General features: G+C 44.4%; 1 protein-coding gene across 6 annotated transcripts; it reads left to right on the top strand.

The window, feature by feature from the left end:
• Positions 1–170: 170 nt before the first annotated feature.
• Positions 171–20111, top strand: DRC3 (dynein regulatory complex subunit 3). Of its 6 annotated transcripts, none has more exons than XM_037910791.2 (14): positions 181–439; positions 863–922; positions 1316–1492; positions 3131–3247; positions 6070–6236; positions 7118–7264; positions 7608–7727; positions 9522–9634; positions 11101–11275; positions 14085–14216; positions 15396–15466; positions 16427–16550; positions 19432–19563; positions 19820–20111. In XM_037910791.2, exons 3-14 carry the CDS (start codon positions 1333–1335, stop codon positions 19931–19933), a joined length of 1572 nt encoding a protein of 523 aa, XP_037766719.1. In that variant the 5' UTR covers positions 181–439; positions 863–922; positions 1316–1332; the 3' UTR covers positions 19934–20111. The 6 variants fall into 6 exon arrangements, with proteins under 6 accessions (XP_043380517.1, XP_037766719.1, XP_037766720.1 ...); XM_037910792.2 differs by having other exon boundaries at positions 181–443; XM_037910790.2 differs by having other exon boundaries at positions 181–461.

The raw sequence follows: 20111 nt of genomic DNA, 5'->3' as shown, positions 1-20111 counted from the left end.
CCGCCATTGGACAGCCCTCCGCTAATCCTCTAATTCTATTGGGCAACGGCCACACCAGTCCGCTGACGCTGCAGCCCGTCTACCTCTAGAGCCGGTTCTGATTGGCCGACACTGCTTCTCTGCGTTCTGATTGGTGTAAAAGCTTCAGACCCCGCTCTTCTAAGTGAACCGCCGAGCTGAGCTGCGATTGGCAGGCGCGGTCTGTCCCGTGACGGAGAGAGTCGCCCAGCGCCCGAGATCACATGACTCCGCTTAGCAACAGCGCGGGCTTCCTTAGCAGCGAGCCCTAGTGCCCACGGTGTGGGGCGAGCTGGCCGGGCCCCCGAGCGTCCCGGGGGATCGCGTGGCCGCCTTCGCCTGGGCCTTCGCCGGCTTCTGCGCCCTCCGCCTGCTGGGCATGTTGGGCCCCGGCTGGCTGGCGAGCGGGCCGAGCTTCTAGGGAGGTGGCAGTGGCAGGCTGGGTGGGTGATGGGCGGGCGGGTGTGGGGCAGGCTGAATGGACAGGTGGCTGCGGGATAGGCTGGGCAGGTGGCTGGGGGGCAAGTGAGTGGATGGTTGCATGGCAGGATGGGTGGCAATTGGGCAGGTGGCTGGGGGGCAAGTGAGTGGATGGTTGCATGGCAGGATGGGTGGCAATTGGGCAGGTGGCTGGGGGGCAAGTGAGTGGACGGTTGCATGGCAGGATGGGTGGCAGTTGGGCAGGTGGCTGGGTGGCAGGCTAGTCTCACGCGCCCGTGTGTAGATTTCCTTCCCCGTCCCCCAGTCTGAGTGAGGCCGGAATTTGCCGCGTCAGATGGGCGTTTAAAGTTTAGAAACCTGTTACTGGTCATTCTCACATGCACGTTCTACCATCTCTTGACAGGTACGTCGAGTCTTATTCGGAGGTAAAATTCACCTGTGTGGAGGCCCAACGTAGAGCCTGGTACGTGCCCTCTCCACTAGGATGAATTTCACCCATGGAACCTTGTAGTGGGATGGGCCCTCTCCTGCTCCGATGGAAGTCTGTTGCAACTGCTCACTGATGTTTGTGGGCAGACCCATTGTGCCCAACGTTGCAGTTCTTCTGCACGGAAATTTCTCCTTAAACTCGATGCAGGGTTTCTACATGGTATCACGATTGGGCCCATGAGTTTGACAATCTTCTGGCCCTGCACTGGGTAGCTGTTTAGTAAAGTCTAATAAGTCTGAGTTGATTGGTGCAGAATTGGGCTCTCAGAATATCCCACTGTGCTATTGTTTCTTTGTATACTGCGTGCAGTTCAGTGAACACATTGAAAAAGGTAACTGTCTGATAGTGTTTGTTCTGCTCTTGAAGGCCTGTTTCATGTGAAAATGAGTCGGTTATACGATACCATAGAGCCAAATGTGATTGATGAAGAGCTGCTTCAAAAAGCTGTGGAAGAGCAAGGGCCCCAAGAGGAATTAGGACAGCTTGCCAAAAGGGAAGGCATTGATTACAAAGATGTCTTAGAGCTACAGCTTGATTTTAGAAGTAAGTATCAGATTTTTTTAAATTAAAGGATAATAGTCGTATGTTTGAAGTGACAAACTGGTCATTAAATAATCGTGACTAGCCTGGAATTTGTCATGTAAATAGTAAGGGACTAAATTTACATTTTTAGCTGTAGCCATATGAAATAGTTACAGTATTAGGGGCTGGATGGTTTAGCTGAATGGTAATGGGCTATAAAGCTTCTCAACTCTGTTATTATTAATTATTACTATTATGATTTAATATTTATCTTGTGGTGGCACCTAATGGCCACAACCAAGCTTGGCCCTGTTGTGGTAGGCCAAATCAAATCCAACCTAAGTTTCTGGTGACCACAAGTTGTCCTCATCTGATGGCACTTTGGTAGTTTATGGTGGACACAGTCCAGTTCAGAGTGGACGAGCATCTATATTAAAATAATATCCCATCACCACAATTGGTACTGATTGACAGCTTTGTTGAAGGGCTCAGCAAAGAGGCCAAGGATTTAATTGGTGAAGGAGACTGAATTACCCACTTGCCCTTCCCATTGCAGGTTTAGGTACATTCCAGAGGTGGTGTGGGAGAAGTGTGCCCCATTACTGTGTGGATATAGGAATTTGGTCCCTAGTACTGTCAAACCAGCAGTAAATTAATACACAAAAATTAAAATAAATTGATGAGCAAAATGTACACTTAGTTTGTTCATGCAGTTATCATGATTGTGTGCATGCCAGTGAGGTAACTGTGTGTGCAATTGATGACTTCTGGTAATTTGCACACACCATTTCCTGATTTGTGCATGCATTTGCTTGCAAGTGGAGTGTGCAGTTGTGTGCACATTTTTCACATGCACTTGCATGCCTAAAGTTAAAAAAAATCATGCCATGTTTGTCTGAGGTTAAAGCGTGTTTTTTATGTGGTTTTCCTCTTCTGTATTTCTACTCCTACTTTTTATCTCAACTCCCACTCGTATAAAAAGAAGGGAAATGAGAATTTCCTATGCATTCCATCACCATGACCCCAGTGTTTTGCTGTAATCCATATCAGCCTGCCCTCGTATCTAATTTTCTCCAAAAATCAAAACGCAATAACTCTTGTTTTCACTCCAGACAGAAGACGATATGATGCATAAAAATTGAATTGTAATTCTCATAGTAGTTCCACTTTGTTCTCATGCAATGATTCCATAACCTCAGCAGGTGAAGAGCATTACAGAATGCAGGGTAACTTTATAATGTGATAGGGTAGCTGTTTACAATTAGCCACTACCCACCAGTAGCCTGCAACTTCAGAGGAAAGTACTGTCTCATTCTAAGCCCCAATCTTTAAGTTGGACATCAAAGTGAAGGTCAAGGCCTTCTTGTAGTGAATCCATAAAGCCACTCTTGACTGCAGTGTTGCAGTCAGCATCCCCTCAATGACTTCCTGGTAGTACTGATTAGCAGTGGGCAGTGGTGCAAGACAATGAGGTTATCCCAGCTGTTTCAATCTAAACCCTCATCTAGCCTAAGGACCTTTTAGCAGTCACACACCAGTGCGCCATCATAATCTGCTCAAAGAGGTAATATTGGGCATGTGTCACTAGTACAATATAGTGTGTGTTGTAACTAAAGTCTGGGGTGTGTGAACTGCAGTATTTTTTTTCGGTGTGTTTAGATATTTTGAAGATTGATAACCTATGGCAGTTTGTGAATCTGACTAAGCTGCAGCTAGACAACAACATCATTGAGAAGATAGAGGCGTTGGATAGTCTGGTTCACCTAATCTGGCTTGGTAAGAGTTAGGGGTATGAGGCTGGCTTCACCTTGTACTGGTGTAAAGCAGGAGTAATTCCATTAAAATCAGTGGAGTTACACTGGTGTAAGTGAGATCAGATTCAGGTCTATGTCATAACTGGAAAAAGGCAGTTAGTGGTACTGTCAGTTGATGGCTCAGCTTTTAGTATATGTTATATGTATTTTGCTTGATAGTTGAAATGAAATTGGTGTCTGTAGATTGGATATGCTGCACTTCTAGAATGAAATGGAATTGTACTTTGAAATGCCTACACAAGATATTAAATTCCATTGTAATGGTGTTTGGAAGGAGATACTGGCAACAATCACCCCATGCTAGCACGGGGAAGAGTTATAGAATATGATGGGATGTACCAGGTATTTGTTGCCTCCAGATGAAGACCCTGCAACCTTGGTGCACCCTGCCCAAAGAAAGTGTCCTGGGGAAAAAAAGCACAGAGTTTAGACCTCCAGGAGCTGCTAAGAAAGGCCACCTGGGATCAGCTGCGGGTGGAACCAGTGAAAATCGGACCTCCAGCAGCTAGAAGGACTGGGAGCAGCCAGAAACTAATCAGGGCCCAGCAGGTGGGATAAAAAGGGCTGGCTGCTTCCAGGGACTAGTTCTGAGTGAAACTGGGACAGAGGAGGAAGGAGGTCCATCTGGCTTAACCCAAGAAGCCTGGCCTGCTCAGGGATGAACTCTGACTGCGCCTTTGTTGTTTGAGCCAACAAAAGCCTGTTTTGTACTTTGTGGCATGTAAGGCCCCAGAGCGGGCCATTTGGAGTCAAATATTAATGTGACTGCTGGAAGACTAGGCGAGCTCATGTTGCGAGATGCTCCACTGGCTCAGGCCCATGACAAAGAGACTTGGGGCCTGATTCACTACTGCATTGATTTCAGTGGTGGTACGCCAGGGTGAAGCTGGAGCTTGGCCTTCAGCCCAGCCCAGCCCAGCCCTGCTTACTCAGTCCTTGTTCAGGCAAAGACCCACTGAAGTAAATCAACGCGTGTTTTGCTTGAATGTACGCTCCAGGCTGTGACACTGTGAGGAGAGGTTTGGACCACCTTCATTGCTGTTACCCCAGACTCAGTCATTTGCTGGTATGTTCAGGAGGATGCACCTGATAAATCTGGTATTGTGGTAGGGGGGCATTTTGCCAGATATGCCTGTTATGTTTGGTAGCATCCAAGTGATTAATATAGAGAGAGTAAACTCTTAAGATATAGAGATCTGTCCTTCTCTGGCCACTATTCTGAGTCTGCCAGTAGCGTCCTAGAACTCTAGCTTCCATTCATGATCTAGCTGCTTTACTAGTATCGGGAATCCATTTCCAAAGAGTAAAAAGAAAAGGAGGACTTGTGGCACCTTAGAGACTAACCAATTTATTTGAGCATAAGCTTTCATGAGCTACAAGTGAGCTGTAGCTCACAAAAGCTTATGCTCAAATAAATTGGTTAGTCTCTAAGGTGCCACAAGTACTCCTTTTCTTTTTGCGAATACAGACTAACATGGCTGCTACTCTGAAACCTTTCTAAAGAGTGTTATTTTGGGCATATCGACCTCTTTGAAATAAAACAAAAACCATCCTGATGATGTCATCGTGCGGCTCTGAGAAGCTGGAACTTGAACACAGTGGAGCTCAGTTCTACTCCGAACAAAAGTGTCTCTCACCATCTGCATCTGCAGCTCCACAATGAAAACAGGATGTTATGCCCCATCTCAAACACTGCTAAGGGAGACGTTCCCCAGGGATATAGTCAGCTCTCTGAAGTGCCCCTCAATTTGATTGTCAAATGTCGGAGGACATGAATATCATAAAATCTTTTTGTTTATAACTAAAATATTAAAAATATATGTTTAAGAAAACATTTTCGGGGGGACTGAGATTTTCAAAGCTGCCTGAAGAATCTCTGTCTATCTTCTGGCTTAGGAAGTCTCAACTTAGGGTGTCATTTTCAAAAATGCTTAACTGACTTAGGAGCCTAAGTCCCAATTTCAAAAGTGATTCAGGCACTTCGGAGCCAAAGTCTCATTGAAAGTCAATAGGATGTAGGCTCCCAAGTGTCTAAGTCTGTTGAAAATGGGAAGTAGGCTCCTAAACCACTTATACACTTGAAATTTTTACTCTAGATCTTTATATAAGTTTAGGTGCTGAATGGGATGTTCTTGAAGAATAAGATGAGTGAAAGTATCCATGGGTCAAATAGCAACAATGGGCAAACTCTTCCCTGGTGTATCTCCACTGATTTTATTGGGGTTGCATGAACTGAGAGCAGGAGTTGGCCCAAGGTGCATCACCACTAGGCTGATGGCTTTGTGATGCAGGTAACAGTCTAAGGGAAAGAAAGCTAGCCGGTGCTATCAAATTTGTTGCAGAAATTTTCTTGTAAATTGCATCTCTTTAGGCATTTCCTAACCTGTTCCCCTGTGCTATGCACTTCCATAAGAGACGTAGATGGATTTCTTCTCTACATCTCTTGCTCTCTGTGTCACTAAGAGGTAGGAGCCACGTGCTGGTCATGCACACAGCTTCTGGGTAGAGGAGGACTTCAGTGACTCCTCTGTCTGATTTAAGAGTTGCATGGACAAGTGGTACAAAAAGTTGCATCTATTCCTTCTTTGCCAAAAGAGTGGTGCTTTTATGCAGAGCCTTTCTTAGGGCTTCATCAGCAATACTGATCACTGCCAGGGAAAACAATATATATATTAGATGAAAGGTACAAACTGAACTGCAGGCCCCAAGCAATGATATTTAGTTGAAGATCAAACAATTTGCTTGTAAAACTTCTTGACTTCTTTTTTTTTTTTTTCCCCCTAGATTTGTCCTTCAACAATATTGAAGTCATTGAAGGTCTGGAGGCTCTGGTTAAACTGCAGGACTTGAGCCTCTACAATAATAGAATATCTAAGATTGAGAATCTGGACACGCTACAAGAACTACAGGTCTTCTCTATAGGAAACAATAATCTAACTGCTTTGGAAAATGTAAGAATCCCATTGTTTTTGCCAGTGTTTCCTTCCTTCCTTTCTAATCTATCTATCCATATATCCGTCTTCCCCTCCCTCCATCCCCATATATACCCATTGTCCATCCATCCCTTTCTCCCCAGATATATCCATTATCCATCCATCCATCCCTTTCTCCCCAAATATATCCACACACCCTCATACATATCCTCTATCTCTCTGTTATTCTTATATTGCCACCTCTCACTGAATCAGAACACCTTTTTAGAGGGGCGACTTCCCCTTGAAAGTGTCATTTTCTGTATAGTCTAAAGTAAGGTTCTAGTAAGATATTCAAGTAGGAAATACTTATTTCAGCTACCTTTTCCCATTTTTGGATTATTCACTCATTGGGCCAGATCTTGCTACGATTAATATCAATGGCAAAACTCCTGTTGACTCCAGTGGAATTGAAAAAGGGGAAATAGCTTATGTGAATAGAAAACAGAGGCAAAGATTTATTTTGGGTGCTTTGATGTTATGCTTGGGCCTTTATGGAGGGCAGTTTTACTAGTCTGAGACCCCTGGAAGCTTATCATCCATCCATATAAAGGCTGCATCACTAAGCCCACAGATTGTGTGTCCACAATAAGAGTTATACTGTATGTATAAGAACCATATAGAAAGCGGTTTCTTTCTCAAATAAAATGGTTCAACACTGTGCTAGAAGCTACTGCTTTAAACCTGTAACTGTGGTTAGACATTCAGTCAATGTGTTGTGCCAGCTCTTTCTGAAGGATGGAGATGTGAGCAAGGTCCTGAGCTAGGATGGAGATGATAAATGTCATGAATTTCAAGGCATTGCTGCTTGTTGTTCCCATGGCGTGCGGGAATGCAGCATCATCTTTCTTTTGGCACAGGTGGTCTATCTCCGGAAGTTTAAAAACCTACGCACATTGAATCTCACTGGGAACCCTGTCTGCGAAAATGAACAATATTCAATGTTTATTGCCGCTCACCTTCCAGATCTGGTGTACTTGGACTTCAGGCTTCTGGATGACAACACAGTAAGTACTTCCACCTTCCCTTTTATTTAACCATTTGGAGACTAGACACACACTTTCCAAAGCATTCATCTTGCTGGCACTCTGAGAATATACCAGCATTCAAAGAGTTAGAGTAATTCTTTTTTCAGTTGCTGTCTTACTGAAATACTACCTAGACAAATAAGAGCCATCAGAAATGTCCTCCCTGGGACTGATTTTTAATATGCACAGGACGTAGATTACACCTAACATAGGAAAGCAACAGCAGTCTGGATGTACATTACACAGAGAGCTGTATCTGACCCAGATTTATTAGGAGACAGGGTAATCCACCCCAATTGTTTTCTTTGTTTGTATTTCCTAGCGAGAACTTGCAGAAATAAAATATCAGTATGCCATTGATGAGCTAAAGCAAGGGGAAGCTCAGGCCCTGGCTAAGCTGGTGGAAGAGCAGGCTAAGCAGAAAGAGTTGGAGCACCACACGGTACGTTCTCTGGGGCTGACTGTCTGTTACCGCACTGCAAAGAAACCAGACGGCTTCTCTTTTACCCGTTAGAAGATTTAATGGGAGGTTAACATTGAGATAAAAATACAGTCAGTGTCAATCTCTGAGGTCTGTAAATCTCACCTTTTGAATGAAAACTGAAGCTGCTATGTCATACGCATGACATGGAGGAACATAATTCATTGGGCTGAACAACGAAACCTACATGACGGCCCTAGGGAAGCTCCAGAGTAAATCATAGTTTGGTTTCTTGTCAGCCTCATGCTAGATTAACACCATATCCGATCTGACGGAGCTGTTAGCATTATTCACAGTGCAGTGATTTTCCCCCTTCAGACTTAGTGAATGGATAATATTGCAGTATTAATTTAATCTTACGAGCGATTGCAAGATCCCAATGGGGAAACTGTCAAGGTATGTAGCGAGAATGGGATAGAGCAGAGTGGTGCCCTCAGCTACCCTCAGGCTGTCTGAGTGGTGCTCTCCTGCCTCCATTCATCTGCTGGCAATATGGCAGTGCTGCAGGTTTGTTTCCATACCACTTGCTTGTTCCACGCACTCTGCTTGGCATCAGCATTGCTCCCCCCTCAAAGCACATGGGCAGAGCAAGGAGCAGATGGTGATCAGAGGAGCACTTCCACGGGGTGGCTGTTGGAGGCCTGTGCCACCCCCACAATGACATAGATCCCTGTGCATTAAAATTGACATGGAGGAGTGCCGAATACATGGAGATAGGATCAGGGAGGAAAGGTCATAGGTGCTGAGGAACCTGCATGGAGCCCTTCATGTCTTCCTTTGCATAGGGCCTCACAAAATCTGTCCCGTTTATGCCTGAGTAGCTTAGATAGCACATTGCAGGACCACGAAGTGGAGTTGAACTGCTCTGTCACATTGTTTGGTGAAGGAGCCACTGTCTAATTCCAGAAGAAAAGGAGTACTTGTGGCACCTTAGAGACTAACCAATTTATTTGAGCATAAGCTTTCGTGAGCTACAGCTCACTTCATCGGATGCATACTGTGGAAAGTGTAGAAGATCTTTTTATACACACAAAGCATGAAAAAATACCTCCCCCCACCCCACTCTCCTGCTGGTAATAGCTTATCTAAAGTGATCACTCTCCTTACAATGTGTATGATAATCAAGTTGGGCCATTTCCAGCACAAATCCAGGTTATCGTACACATTGTAAGGAGAGTGATCACTTTAGATAAGCTTTTACCAGCAGGAGAGTGGGGTGGGGGGAGGTATTTTTTCATGCTTTGTGTGTATAAAAAGATCTTCTACACTTTCCACAGTATGCATCCGATGAAGTGAGCTGTAGCTCACGAAAGCTTATGCTCAAATAAATTGGTTAGTCTCTAAGGTGTCACTAGTACTCCTTTTCTTTTTGCAAATACAGACTAACACGGCTGTTTCTCTGAAATCTAATTCCAGAAGAGGACTTATCAATGATTTTATAGTGTTTTCCTTGGAAAGCTAAAAAACCTCCCCCCACTACATAGTAATAATGATCTGGTCCATTGTTATGAGCTTCACATTCCATAGCAGGAGGCGTCCGTCATTCAGAACTGGAGAGTTAATAATGTCAGCCCAGATCCTCAAAGATATTTAGGTGCCATTGATTTCAGTGGGCCGTTCAGCCTGACTGATTGACTGAACCTTCCTTAGCACTTTGCAAGAAGAAGCAAGGTGTTACGTAAGTTCTGCAGAAAGTTGGTGCTCTTTGTGGGGTTTTTGGTTTTTTTGTTTTTATTGTACTGATTCTCTCCAAAGGCTGCTTACGTCGAGTACCTGAATGGATCCTTCTTATTTGAGAGTATGTATGCAGAAGATACAGAAGCTGCCAGGCTGGCTTACCTCCCTGGAATGGCTGACCTGCTGGAGACATATCCTTCTGTTAGAAAATCTAGTGATAAAAGCTGATGACTTCAGTTCACAAGGACATGCATCAACAGGGATGCTTCATCTGTTCTTTTCATGCAGAACTGAAAGCTATATTGATCTGAGATTGGAGACTTGCTGTATTCAGTCTTGGACCAGTGCCTTAAAAGTACTGCTAGACCCTGAGACCGCTGACAGTTTTAAGGTCTGATATTTCATTAAATACAAGGGCTGAAAACAAATGCTTTGTCCCATTGGCAAACTGGAAACCTCAAATTAGGAAATCCCATTTGTATAAAAGGCTTGCTTCCAATGCTGAGAGTCATGAGATTTCAGAGTTTTACAATCACATCATTCTGATTACCATCTTGCTTTTTCTCCACTTGAATCAGACTTGCTGTTAAAAGCCAATGCCTTCTGAACCTCTAGAAATCAAGGCATTTGCAGTCTCTTAAAGCCCAGAATGCATCCGACCTTTCAAATGGCATAGAGATTTAATTTACATCTGCAGCAAGTTGTGCGATAGCAATTGCTAAAGTCATGTTACTGTTGAAGTGGTAGGGCACAGTAAGAATAATCAGGATTATCCAAGTCAAATATCTCACAGCGTGCTGGTTACCTGCAGTGTTGTGGGAGCCATGTTGGTCCCAGGATGTCAGAGAGACAAGGTGGATGAGGTAATATCTTTTATTAGACCAACTTCTATTGGTCAGAGAAACAAGCTTTTGATCTTATAAACTCAAAATCTGCCAGATAGAAACACTAACCCTGTAGGACCAATACAAACACATTCATGGCTAGTACATTTTTCTCACCACTGATCCTGGACAATGATCAAAAAGTAGATCATTGTATCTTTCCTTTTCTAGCTCAGATTAATGGAATATTAGCAAGGCCCCATATGTGACCTTGCTTATGATTGCTAGACACTGTTGTCAGGAAAGTTCATCAGAGACTAAATATAATAGACTTTTGAAACCATTCCATTGCCAAGCAACTTGCAACCCTTCCCCACAATAGCCATTATCTTTGTGGTGCTACCAAATCTGTGTGTTTGGGGCTCTGGCTCTTGGCTCTGGAGCAGGATTTATTAACTTTACAAACACTGTACTCACAGCTATGGAGACAGATAGAGTCAGATGCTCTGTTCTACTTGAATGGCAGAAGAGTCAGGGATGAATGCACACGTAGTTTCCTTTTGTGCCCACCATGTTGCCCTCTCCACACAGTTAAGGTAGCAAAACCCCAGTGCGAAAAGATGATGTGCCCCAAGCCTTCAAGGTGAAAAATGCTCAGCTCAGCACCTCAACTGTCAGTCAGCTCAGTGGAGTTATCCGTCAAGATGCTTTGCCTTGCATTTAGGTTGGTAGTAGCTGGATACAATAGAGCAGTGTTGATTATCATGCAGCCATGCTTAGTGTGTTGACTCATTTAAACTATTACAGATTATATACCTTGACTCTGGTTTCACATACAAGAGTAAATTTGTATTAATTTGTGAGAATCTTTTTGCCTATGGTCTGAAAGAGCATGAAAAGCGACAAGCTGAAGTCTCAACCTTCTACGAGTGCCTTCAAGAAGCGATACAGGACAGTCAACAACAGGGCACAAAAATAATCCTAGATTTTGAAAATGACAACCAGGGGGTATTTGATTACAGTTTTTATTTCTTGAAATGATTTCTGTGTATCAGAGGCCAGACTCTGATCTCAGGGATGTATGGAGTAACACCACTGAGATCAGTTTAATGACTCCAGGTTTACGCTAGGGTAAGGGAAATCAGAATCTGGCCCCAGATCTTACTGTATATGTTTCTAGGAGCTTGTCTACACTGGAGGGATTGACATTGTGTTAACTAACATAATATTGAGCATGACTTAGCACTCAGCATAGAAAAGGACTGGTGTGTCTAAAATCAAATCAACTGGAAGTGGTTAAACCTGGCCTCTGGGGCTAAGCACACCAGCTGATGTGGTCTTAAACATGACAGTCCTTGTCTGTGTGTATTCAACATAATGATAACACTAAGTCGTTTCCTACTACAGACAAGTCTTCATGTTAATGGTTCTTCTTAAAGGCGTGGCAGGAGAGCTGTCAAAGATTTTTAACTGAAATTTTTTTCCACCAAAAAATGAGTGATTTTTTTTTTTTTAAGAAAATGGTCACAAATTTTTCTTTTGAAAATGTTTATGAAACTAACTGAAATGAGAATTTTTGATTCAGAAGTTTTCATTTTATCTTTGCTTTTTGGTCCATACCCATGTACTCTGCCTTCACTGGAAAAGGAGAAGGAAAGGGAAAACCTGACAAGATGATCATTATTTATTCAAGAGACAAGATGGGTGATATATCTTTTATTGGACCAATGTCAGTTGGTGAGAGAGACAAGCTTTCGAGCTACACAGAGCTCTTCTTCCCAACAGGGAACCTCGAAAGCTTGTCTCTCACCAACAGAAGTTGGTCCAATAAAAGATATTACCTCACCCTCCTTGTCTCCTTAGCCTGGGACCAAGATGGTTACAACAACACTGCAAACAATGATTTATTCAAATCATTTTGGTTTCAATTCATTTTGTAAAAAAAGAATCCACGAAATAACTTTAAACAGAAAAAAAAGTTCATTTTGTTTGAATATTTTGGCAGCAAATACCATTTTCCAACCAGCTCTGCTTTCCAGAGAGCTGCAGCCACATCACTGGGGAAGGCAAGGTCATGGCTTCTAGCTGCATCCCTTTCTAACCATTTAAAATAGCGGGGCAAACCTCTTGTTTCTAGAGGTCCATGGAAATATCAGCTTGGCTAAACCCTGGTAAAGGGCTTTGTCAGCTGTACAGAACAAGCCGCTCATGATCCCCTGTGCTCAGCACCTCTGAAAACAGGCTGCTTTTATGTAGGTGCTTTGTAACAAGGTGGCAGGATGCTGAGTCATTCTGTTACCAAGTGCTTGAATCCTGTGTGCAGGCACAGTGTATGTTAACGCTGACTCAGACAAGCAGGTGGACTTAACTCCAGTCAGGGTATAAGTCGGGTTGAGGCCTCAGAGGTGTTGCATGGAAATCCGGGGGGGGGGAGGAAAAACAACCTTGGGGGAAAAACACTTAGGAATATGTTCACGACCCTGTTGTGCTGGGTACTGTACAAACGGAACAAAAAGACAGTCCCAGCCCAAAAGCATTTTTATTTGAGTTACCAATAAATCCACACTCAAAATGGGGATAAGTCTGGATTTTAGGCAATATGTCTGTGTGCTTCTCAGAGCAGCATAAGAACTCTGCCTGCTTACAAGCTTAGATATGGATTTAGGTGCTGAATGTAGGCACCTTGTTGCATATGAAAAATTCTGACCTAAGTGAGCTGGTCAAGGTGACAGAGGGAGTCACAGTCAGTCAGAAATGCTGATAAATGGATCTTGCAGGCTTAGTAATACCAGTTTAAAAATGGGTGGGAGGAGATGAGAAGGTGATAAAATATAAACCATTGCTAGGCTGCATTTGCCTAGCTATAATTCCATCACACAGGTCTATATGAACTGCAAGACAGCTCAGCTTGCTCTGAAGCTGGTTAAGGAGCAAAGAATTATGCCAAAGCCCTAAAGCAGCAGGTGTTGCTAACAGGAGCCTGGTTTTAATTGCTTGGGGCCTCCTGGCTTGATTAAATTATATAAAGAAATGCCCCTTTAACATTACAGTGTCTGCATAATCTTATTTGATTTACACATAGCCCTCTTGCAATGGTTCTTGCCTAATTTTAGCCCCTTCTATTGGCTCCAACTGTGAGGTGCATTAGGCTCCTTCAAAATATATTTTTAATGCTCAGATTTCAGTAGGAGAGATTTATTACAAAGACGCTTCTTGAAAATAACCTTTGCTTAGCATATACATTGCTCAGCAATATTAAGATTATTGACCGCTGTGAGGCTGATGTCAGTATTTAACTTTGAAGAGCAAGATTTATTGTCGTTCAGTATAACAAGAACTCATTACTTGTGATGTTCTATTACATATCTTCCGAGTGCAAAATCCTGGGCCCATTGAAGTCGGGCAAAATTCTCCTTGACTTCCAAGGGATCAGGATTTAGACCTGCATTTCTTAATAAGGAGTAATTGGAAGTCTTTCCCCGTAGCCATGAATTGTAGAAGGCTTATAGTTTTTCCTTTGACATGGACTTTCCACACGTGAGTTGAAGTAGGAGGTCTAGGAAAAGTCATTTGTTGACTGGCAAATACATTAGAATTTTCACACAACTTGCTGCAGTGGAATCTTGTTGGTTAACATTGTAGAGAACCTCAGTATTATTGACCTCTGAATATGTAAACCACAGCCACTTAGCAAGCCATTACATTTCATTTCAGCCAATTGTGAGCCAGAAGTTTTCTCATGTATGTAACAACAGTTAATTAAATTGCAATGGAATGGTGAGCACAAATGATATTGTATGTCTCTCTCTATGTTTAGCAGTTGGACGTCATTCAAAACATGAGTAATTTTGAGATTGCGGACTTTAAACTCGTAAAGTACAATGAGGACATCAGTCAGCTGTCGGACACACTTATGACCCTGGAAATGCAGACGGTTGACCAGCTAGAGGTAAGGCAAGGGGATAGATCTGCTAAGCCTCAGATAGAGAACACTGGGGCTGATTCTCTGTTGCCTTACACCTTGCGTAGTCCCACTTGTGCAGAATGAGTGTAGAACTCTATCATTCTGGGTAGTGTCTGACACCGGCTTTATTCTCACTCTGCACAGGAGTGAGTACGCAAAGCGCAAGGCAGCGGAGAATTGGACCCAGTGTATTTATATGTTGCATTGGAACTTACTATTCACGCGCTGCTCCCGCGGATGAAGGCATCGGCTTTGGCTAAAGGGTCATCCGGGAGGTTATTGGGCCATGTTGGGGGCAGCTTCCAGAGTCAGGTCCACTAGTATAAGACACTTTTTCAAGGTTCTAGGGGTGTGATTCTTTCAAAGGGATCATTGCTATGACCGAAAAATTACACTCATGCCCCAACCCCAAGTTAGTCCGCTTTCCTGAGCACCCCACTGGGAGCATGACTATGGTAGCTTGTAGTGGAGTTCAAACCGGATGCTTAGCAAATCTGGGATGGGGAGGGGGCTAATTTATTTATTTCGATGGTTACCGACAGATTTTGCAGAAATATCAGAGGTGCTTTTCACATGCCCTGTTTGAGGCACTGGAATGTTTTAAACCTTTTATTAGGGATGTTAGGGAAAGCAGAAGCTCTAAGAGACTATCCCCTGTTTTTGAGAGAGGCAACAAGAAGCAGCACCCACCTTCCAGGATTTAAACAAAAGCTCTCATAATCCCAGCTGTTACTTATGCTCCTGATGGCAAAGTCTTCAAGAAGGCAAGAAGCCTGCAGCCTCATAAACAGAATGAGAAAGTTTGACACCTGTCTCTAATCAGAGACAAAATGTTCTCTAGTCATAATGTACATAGAAGGTTTGACGTGATTTGATGGAGTGAACTTCCCAGAGTCTGTTATAAATGCGTCGTTCCATCAACTCTTCCCAAAAGGATTGAGTCTAATCTTCCCTGAGATTTGCATACCAGTGCAGAAAAGCACATGCCTTTCGGTGCTTCAGCACAATTAATTTATCTGAAGTACCTTCAGTCCCCAGCAGTGCTGATAAAACTGGTGGATCAGATCAAAAGTATACTGCATTTTAGACTCCTCCCTGGTTCTGATCGGTGTTGTGTGTGTGTTTGAGTACTTGGTAAATTTTCCGTTTCTTTTTCCTGTTAAGGAAATAATAAAGGATTTTGAAAGAAACATTGCTGACCAGGTGTCAACATTTATTGAGAACGTCCAAGGGATATATCCTTTTGGCAGTCTACTGGCCTGGAACTCTGTGTAATATAAATGTGACCCACAGCAAAGGTATTGCTTCACTTCACAAGATTAGTGCAAGGGCCAGAAGTCAGCACTCACTGTGTGGAAATGGATTGTTGCTTATTAATGTGTTGTAGGCTTTGATTAATTCTTAGGAACATTTCCTTGTTCATGAAATACAGACTCTGTTCAAATACTTCTCTACCATATTCTCAGCAAGACAACACAGAAACTGCTACACAACTCAGTGATGAGGATGTAGTGAAATTACAGAGTTAGGTACCTAATTCTCAGTGAAAGTCAATGGGAGTTAGCCTTCCTAGCTGCCCTTTGTGCCTTTGAAAGTCCACCTCTACTTCTGAGCAAACTCTTGGTAAATCTGACTGTGTATTGCTGCCATTTTAAGAGGTGAAATACCTAAAAAAACTCCTGTACTGTCTCTTTGTGCCCTAGATTGTTGTGCAGCTGTGTGCTCTAGAACAGCTGCCCTCTTCCGTCTCAGAAGTGGTTGCATTGCCGTGGCAGGTGAAATGATTTTTATATACACAACTCTCAGCCCTGTACAAGTGCTTGTCACGTTTGGAGTTTCGTACATGCAAACAGAGGCCTCATTGAACTTCCTGTAGAAACGGCCCCCAGTGTCAGCTCTGGATAACGTAACACAATGAGGGTAGTGAGGGGGAAGGATTGCTTTTGAACACTCCGGGACCTTCTCCACCAGCCAGCTCAATTCCTTTTGGGGGTTTGCAATGCAGACTCAAGGAAGCAGAGTTTTTACTGGTTACCTGCTTCACAGGAAGTGGACCAATCCCCTTTTAGGGTTAGCAGTGCTTGTTTATGTAGAAAGTCATTCTCTGTCGATGTTGATGATGTTCAGCACCAGGTCCAGCCTGTCAGAGGCAGGTCAGATGCCACTGTTCTTTGTTTCTTAACCTTCTTCCATACGATGGCTCAATGCCGGGATCTAGAAAATCATCACCACGAGAAACTGCTGGAGATCGCAATCAACACGCTGGAGAAGATAGTCAAGAGCGAGTTTGATGAGGAGATGCCAGATGATGCTCGACTGGTGAGGCCCCCGGTTGTGTATGCAGCTTAGGCTCTTCTAGGAAGCAGGGATCCCGAGTGTGGAGGAAGAAGGGAGCTCAGCATGTTCCCAATCAGGACTGGGTTTCAGAGACCCAATATCGTTTTGAATTACCTTGCCAAAGCTAGAAGTAGTTTCCTTTCAACCCCTCTCCCAAAGGCTGCAAGGAAGTTATGGTTTGTCGGTTCACAGGTTGTAGCTGAAGTTTGCTGAAGTTGTGGTTTTGGCATGGTCAGACAGCAGCATGGCACTAAGCAGATACTCCCTGGGTCTCACAAGCTTGGTCTCAGACTTCCCCTCAACTTGTTTCCTGATAAGGAATGAAGACCCCCTCTGGGTACCTGCCCAAGTAGCACTACCCTTGCTCCAGCAACTCCTTCCAAGGCATGCAGCCTCCCCTCCGAAGCATGGAAGAGACCCCTTGACTTTTGAAGGCAAGCATGACGGAGGGGCAGCCAGGCCAAAGCTGAGTGAGGGGCCTTGCGAGCTGGCGCACAGGGTCATAGCGCCACTCAGAGTTGCAGCAATTATAAAAAGGTGCCACGTGGGTTAAAAAGTTATGGTGTGCGTGACCATAAAATTGCAGCCTAGAATTTTCTTACATCTGTACCCATAAAGCAGCTGTGCTAGACAAATTTCACCCCTGGGCCTGCAAGGGCAGCTCTGCCGGTATGCGGGAGGGAAGATGGTGATGGCACTGCAGCTTTCCATCAGGGATGAAGACCTGTTTGTGTTCTGGCCAGAGCTCTGCTGCTGGAAGCTGCCCGGGAGAGGTGTCTATTCTGACTGGCCTCGCCCTGTCCCCTCCCAGGTCAGCATGACTCTCTCGGGCTGATCTCTAAGCCCTCTAACACAGCAGGAGTTTGGGGCAGTGTGCGCTACTCCATTCCCACTTCTGGTAGATTTCCCAACCCCATGAGCCTGTGGGCTAAATGTAACCTGGCTGTCACTCCTTTAAAGTCAGTAGAGTTGTACCTGCTTAATTAGGGTTTTATTTGGCCCTACTGTTTCATATCCCCACAGAGATCAATCGTCCTTTTGAAGCAGATACATTGAATTCCACATAGGTCTTTCATCTGAGACCTCACAAACCAAGGTCCTGTCTGCTCTACGGGAATAGTAGAGATCCCATGGTGCACTTGTAAGAGTGCAGTGCTACGTCTGGTACCCTTAGCCAAAATCTCCCCCTTCCTTGCTATTGCACTTTGCCCCAGGTGGCTGCATTTCAGTGGCAGTGGATGGAGGTAGTGCATAATGCAGGTTGCAGTCTATCAGAACAAAAGCTGCTGTATACATTGAAAATTACATTATTCAACTCTCTTTACCAAGGTTTATAACTTAAGGAAAAAAATTATGGGCAAAGACTTCACAGAGGTTTGCAGATGCAAGATCTGTTTTTCAGATGAACAGACAGGGTGGGATGTTGCTTAGATATCAGTTTTCTGGATTCTGGCCCCTCAGAAAGCTTACCTGGGAAGGCTCTCCATTTAATGTCGCTCTAGCTGGGACCTTTTACTGCTATTAAACAAATGACAGTTTCTTACAGCTGAGGGGGTTTGGTGGGGTGGGGATTGAAGCAGTAGGGACTACCTTCCCAATGTGGGTACTACACCTGACCTGTCCCAGAGTTTTAACACTTGTCAGTCTGGGTTGCCCCATCTTTACCGCCACCCCCGAAAAAATAAATCCACATTTTTAGCACTGAGCAGATGTACTGCTCCTCTAACATTTCTATTACAGCTGAAAAATAAACAGATCCAGGCTTTCACCACTTGTATTAAGATCCGTTCCAATCGCTGCTAATGTCTCCAGGTGCTTAAGGAGTGAATGGGGTTCTCACGTTTTCACAGGAGACATCTAGTCCCAATTTTACTATCACTCTTTAGGGACTCGCTCAGCACAGAAGCTTCTGTAACGGAAATTCACACATCCAAAACAGCATGTCAGTGTCCCTTTGAGCCAGTGCCCTGCTTGCCCAAGGCCCCTCTGAGCCAACACCCTGCCAGCTCAGAGCCTAGCATGGCAGATTCTCTGAGCTGGTGCCCTGCCTACAAGGTGTGACAGGCTGTGGTAATTATTTCTCCAGAACTAGTGACAGCTGTAAGGAGGGAAAGTCAGAAGGAAATAAGTGACTTTTGTGCCACATGTTCAGAAAATAGCCGTCCGGGGCAGGGGCAGCTGCCGGCTTTATGGACTGTGAGTGCAGCCTGCACCATTGCCCCATACTGAGTTTTCCTCACTCCTGGCCATCTCCACAGAGAGGTAATCTTCAGGGGTTTAACAGGCAGGCTTGGCTGCAGGAGGATAGTATTATGGTTTATAGAAGCCATCCTCTATTTAAAATCTCAGGGGGAAGCTGCTGCTTCTGTTCCAAGTTGTGGTGCCAGAACAAAGATACACAGTGCATGACACCAGTTAAAGCGACCTCTTCTGAGTGCAGTTTTCCATTTTCCATACCTGCTAGGAGAGGCATGTAAGAGCATATGCAGCCTTCCCTGGGATTGACAGCTGCCAAGATGGGCTTGCCATATGCTGGAAGGCAGCACAGTCTGGAGGAATAAGCATGAGTTAGGAGTTTACTTCCAGCTCTGGCTTGCTATGCAGCCTTTGGCAAGTTACTTCAGTGCTGCCTCAGTTTCCATATCTGTAAAATAGTCCTTACACAAGGCTGTAGTGAGGCTAAGTTTGTACAGGGCTTTGAACAGGTAAAGCATGAGATGTACCAGAGACAGCTTTTATTTTCTTCTCTGATGGTGCTACCAAGTGCCGCACTGAACCACATCTAGTTCAGAGACCTGCTGCTTTTGCTGCATTTATATGTAAAATCCACATCTCCCATCGCTTGGTCAATTTCACTCCCTAGCTTTTTGTGGACAAAGACACCATCGTCAATGCAGTGAACGCCTCCCACGATATCCACCTGCTGAAGATCGATAACAGAGAGGATGACATCATCACCAAAGCCAATAGCTGGTCCTCTTCGGTGATTGAGGAGGTAAGGAAACCCCTGCGGCTCGGGGAGCAAAACCCTATTCAGGGAAAAGACAAGCAACAAGGCAATGAAAGCATACGGGCCTGCAGCTTCTTCCTAGCGCAGCGGGCAGAGGCACCAGGGTCCAGCCAATGTAGCAGGGAGTCAGAAGGGCTGGGGGAGGTACCTCCTAACTTTCTGCTGGGCCCTTTGGCCAGCGCAGGTGACTGAAGGTTTGAAATAAGCCCAAGGGCCCACTCTCTGATCGCACTCTCCTTAGGTTCACAAGAACGAGATCAGCAGAAACCGCAACCGTGTGAGAGAGATTAATCAATACATTGACCATCTGCAGGAGGAGCTGGACAACATGGAAAGCCTGGAACAGATGGAGTAGGCCAACAGTGGCTCCCCTGTTAGGACACAGGCCTTGGTGAGGCGCACCTGTTAATCACCATTTCCGACAGCCCCCATGTAAATACTCACTGATTGGGGATGTTTCATCCTGGGGTGTGAACCCTCCCCCCCTCCCCGATCATATGCAAATAAAAATACCAGTTTAGTTTGGAAAAGTT

Source organism: Chelonia mydas, chromosome 10 (genome assembly GCF_015237465.2).
Source record: "Chelonia mydas isolate rCheMyd1 chromosome 10, rCheMyd1.pri.v2, whole genome shotgun sequence".
Taxonomy (NCBI): Eukaryota; Metazoa; Chordata; order Testudines; family Cheloniidae; genus Chelonia; species Chelonia mydas.
This window is presented reverse-complemented; position numbering and strand designations above follow the sequence as displayed.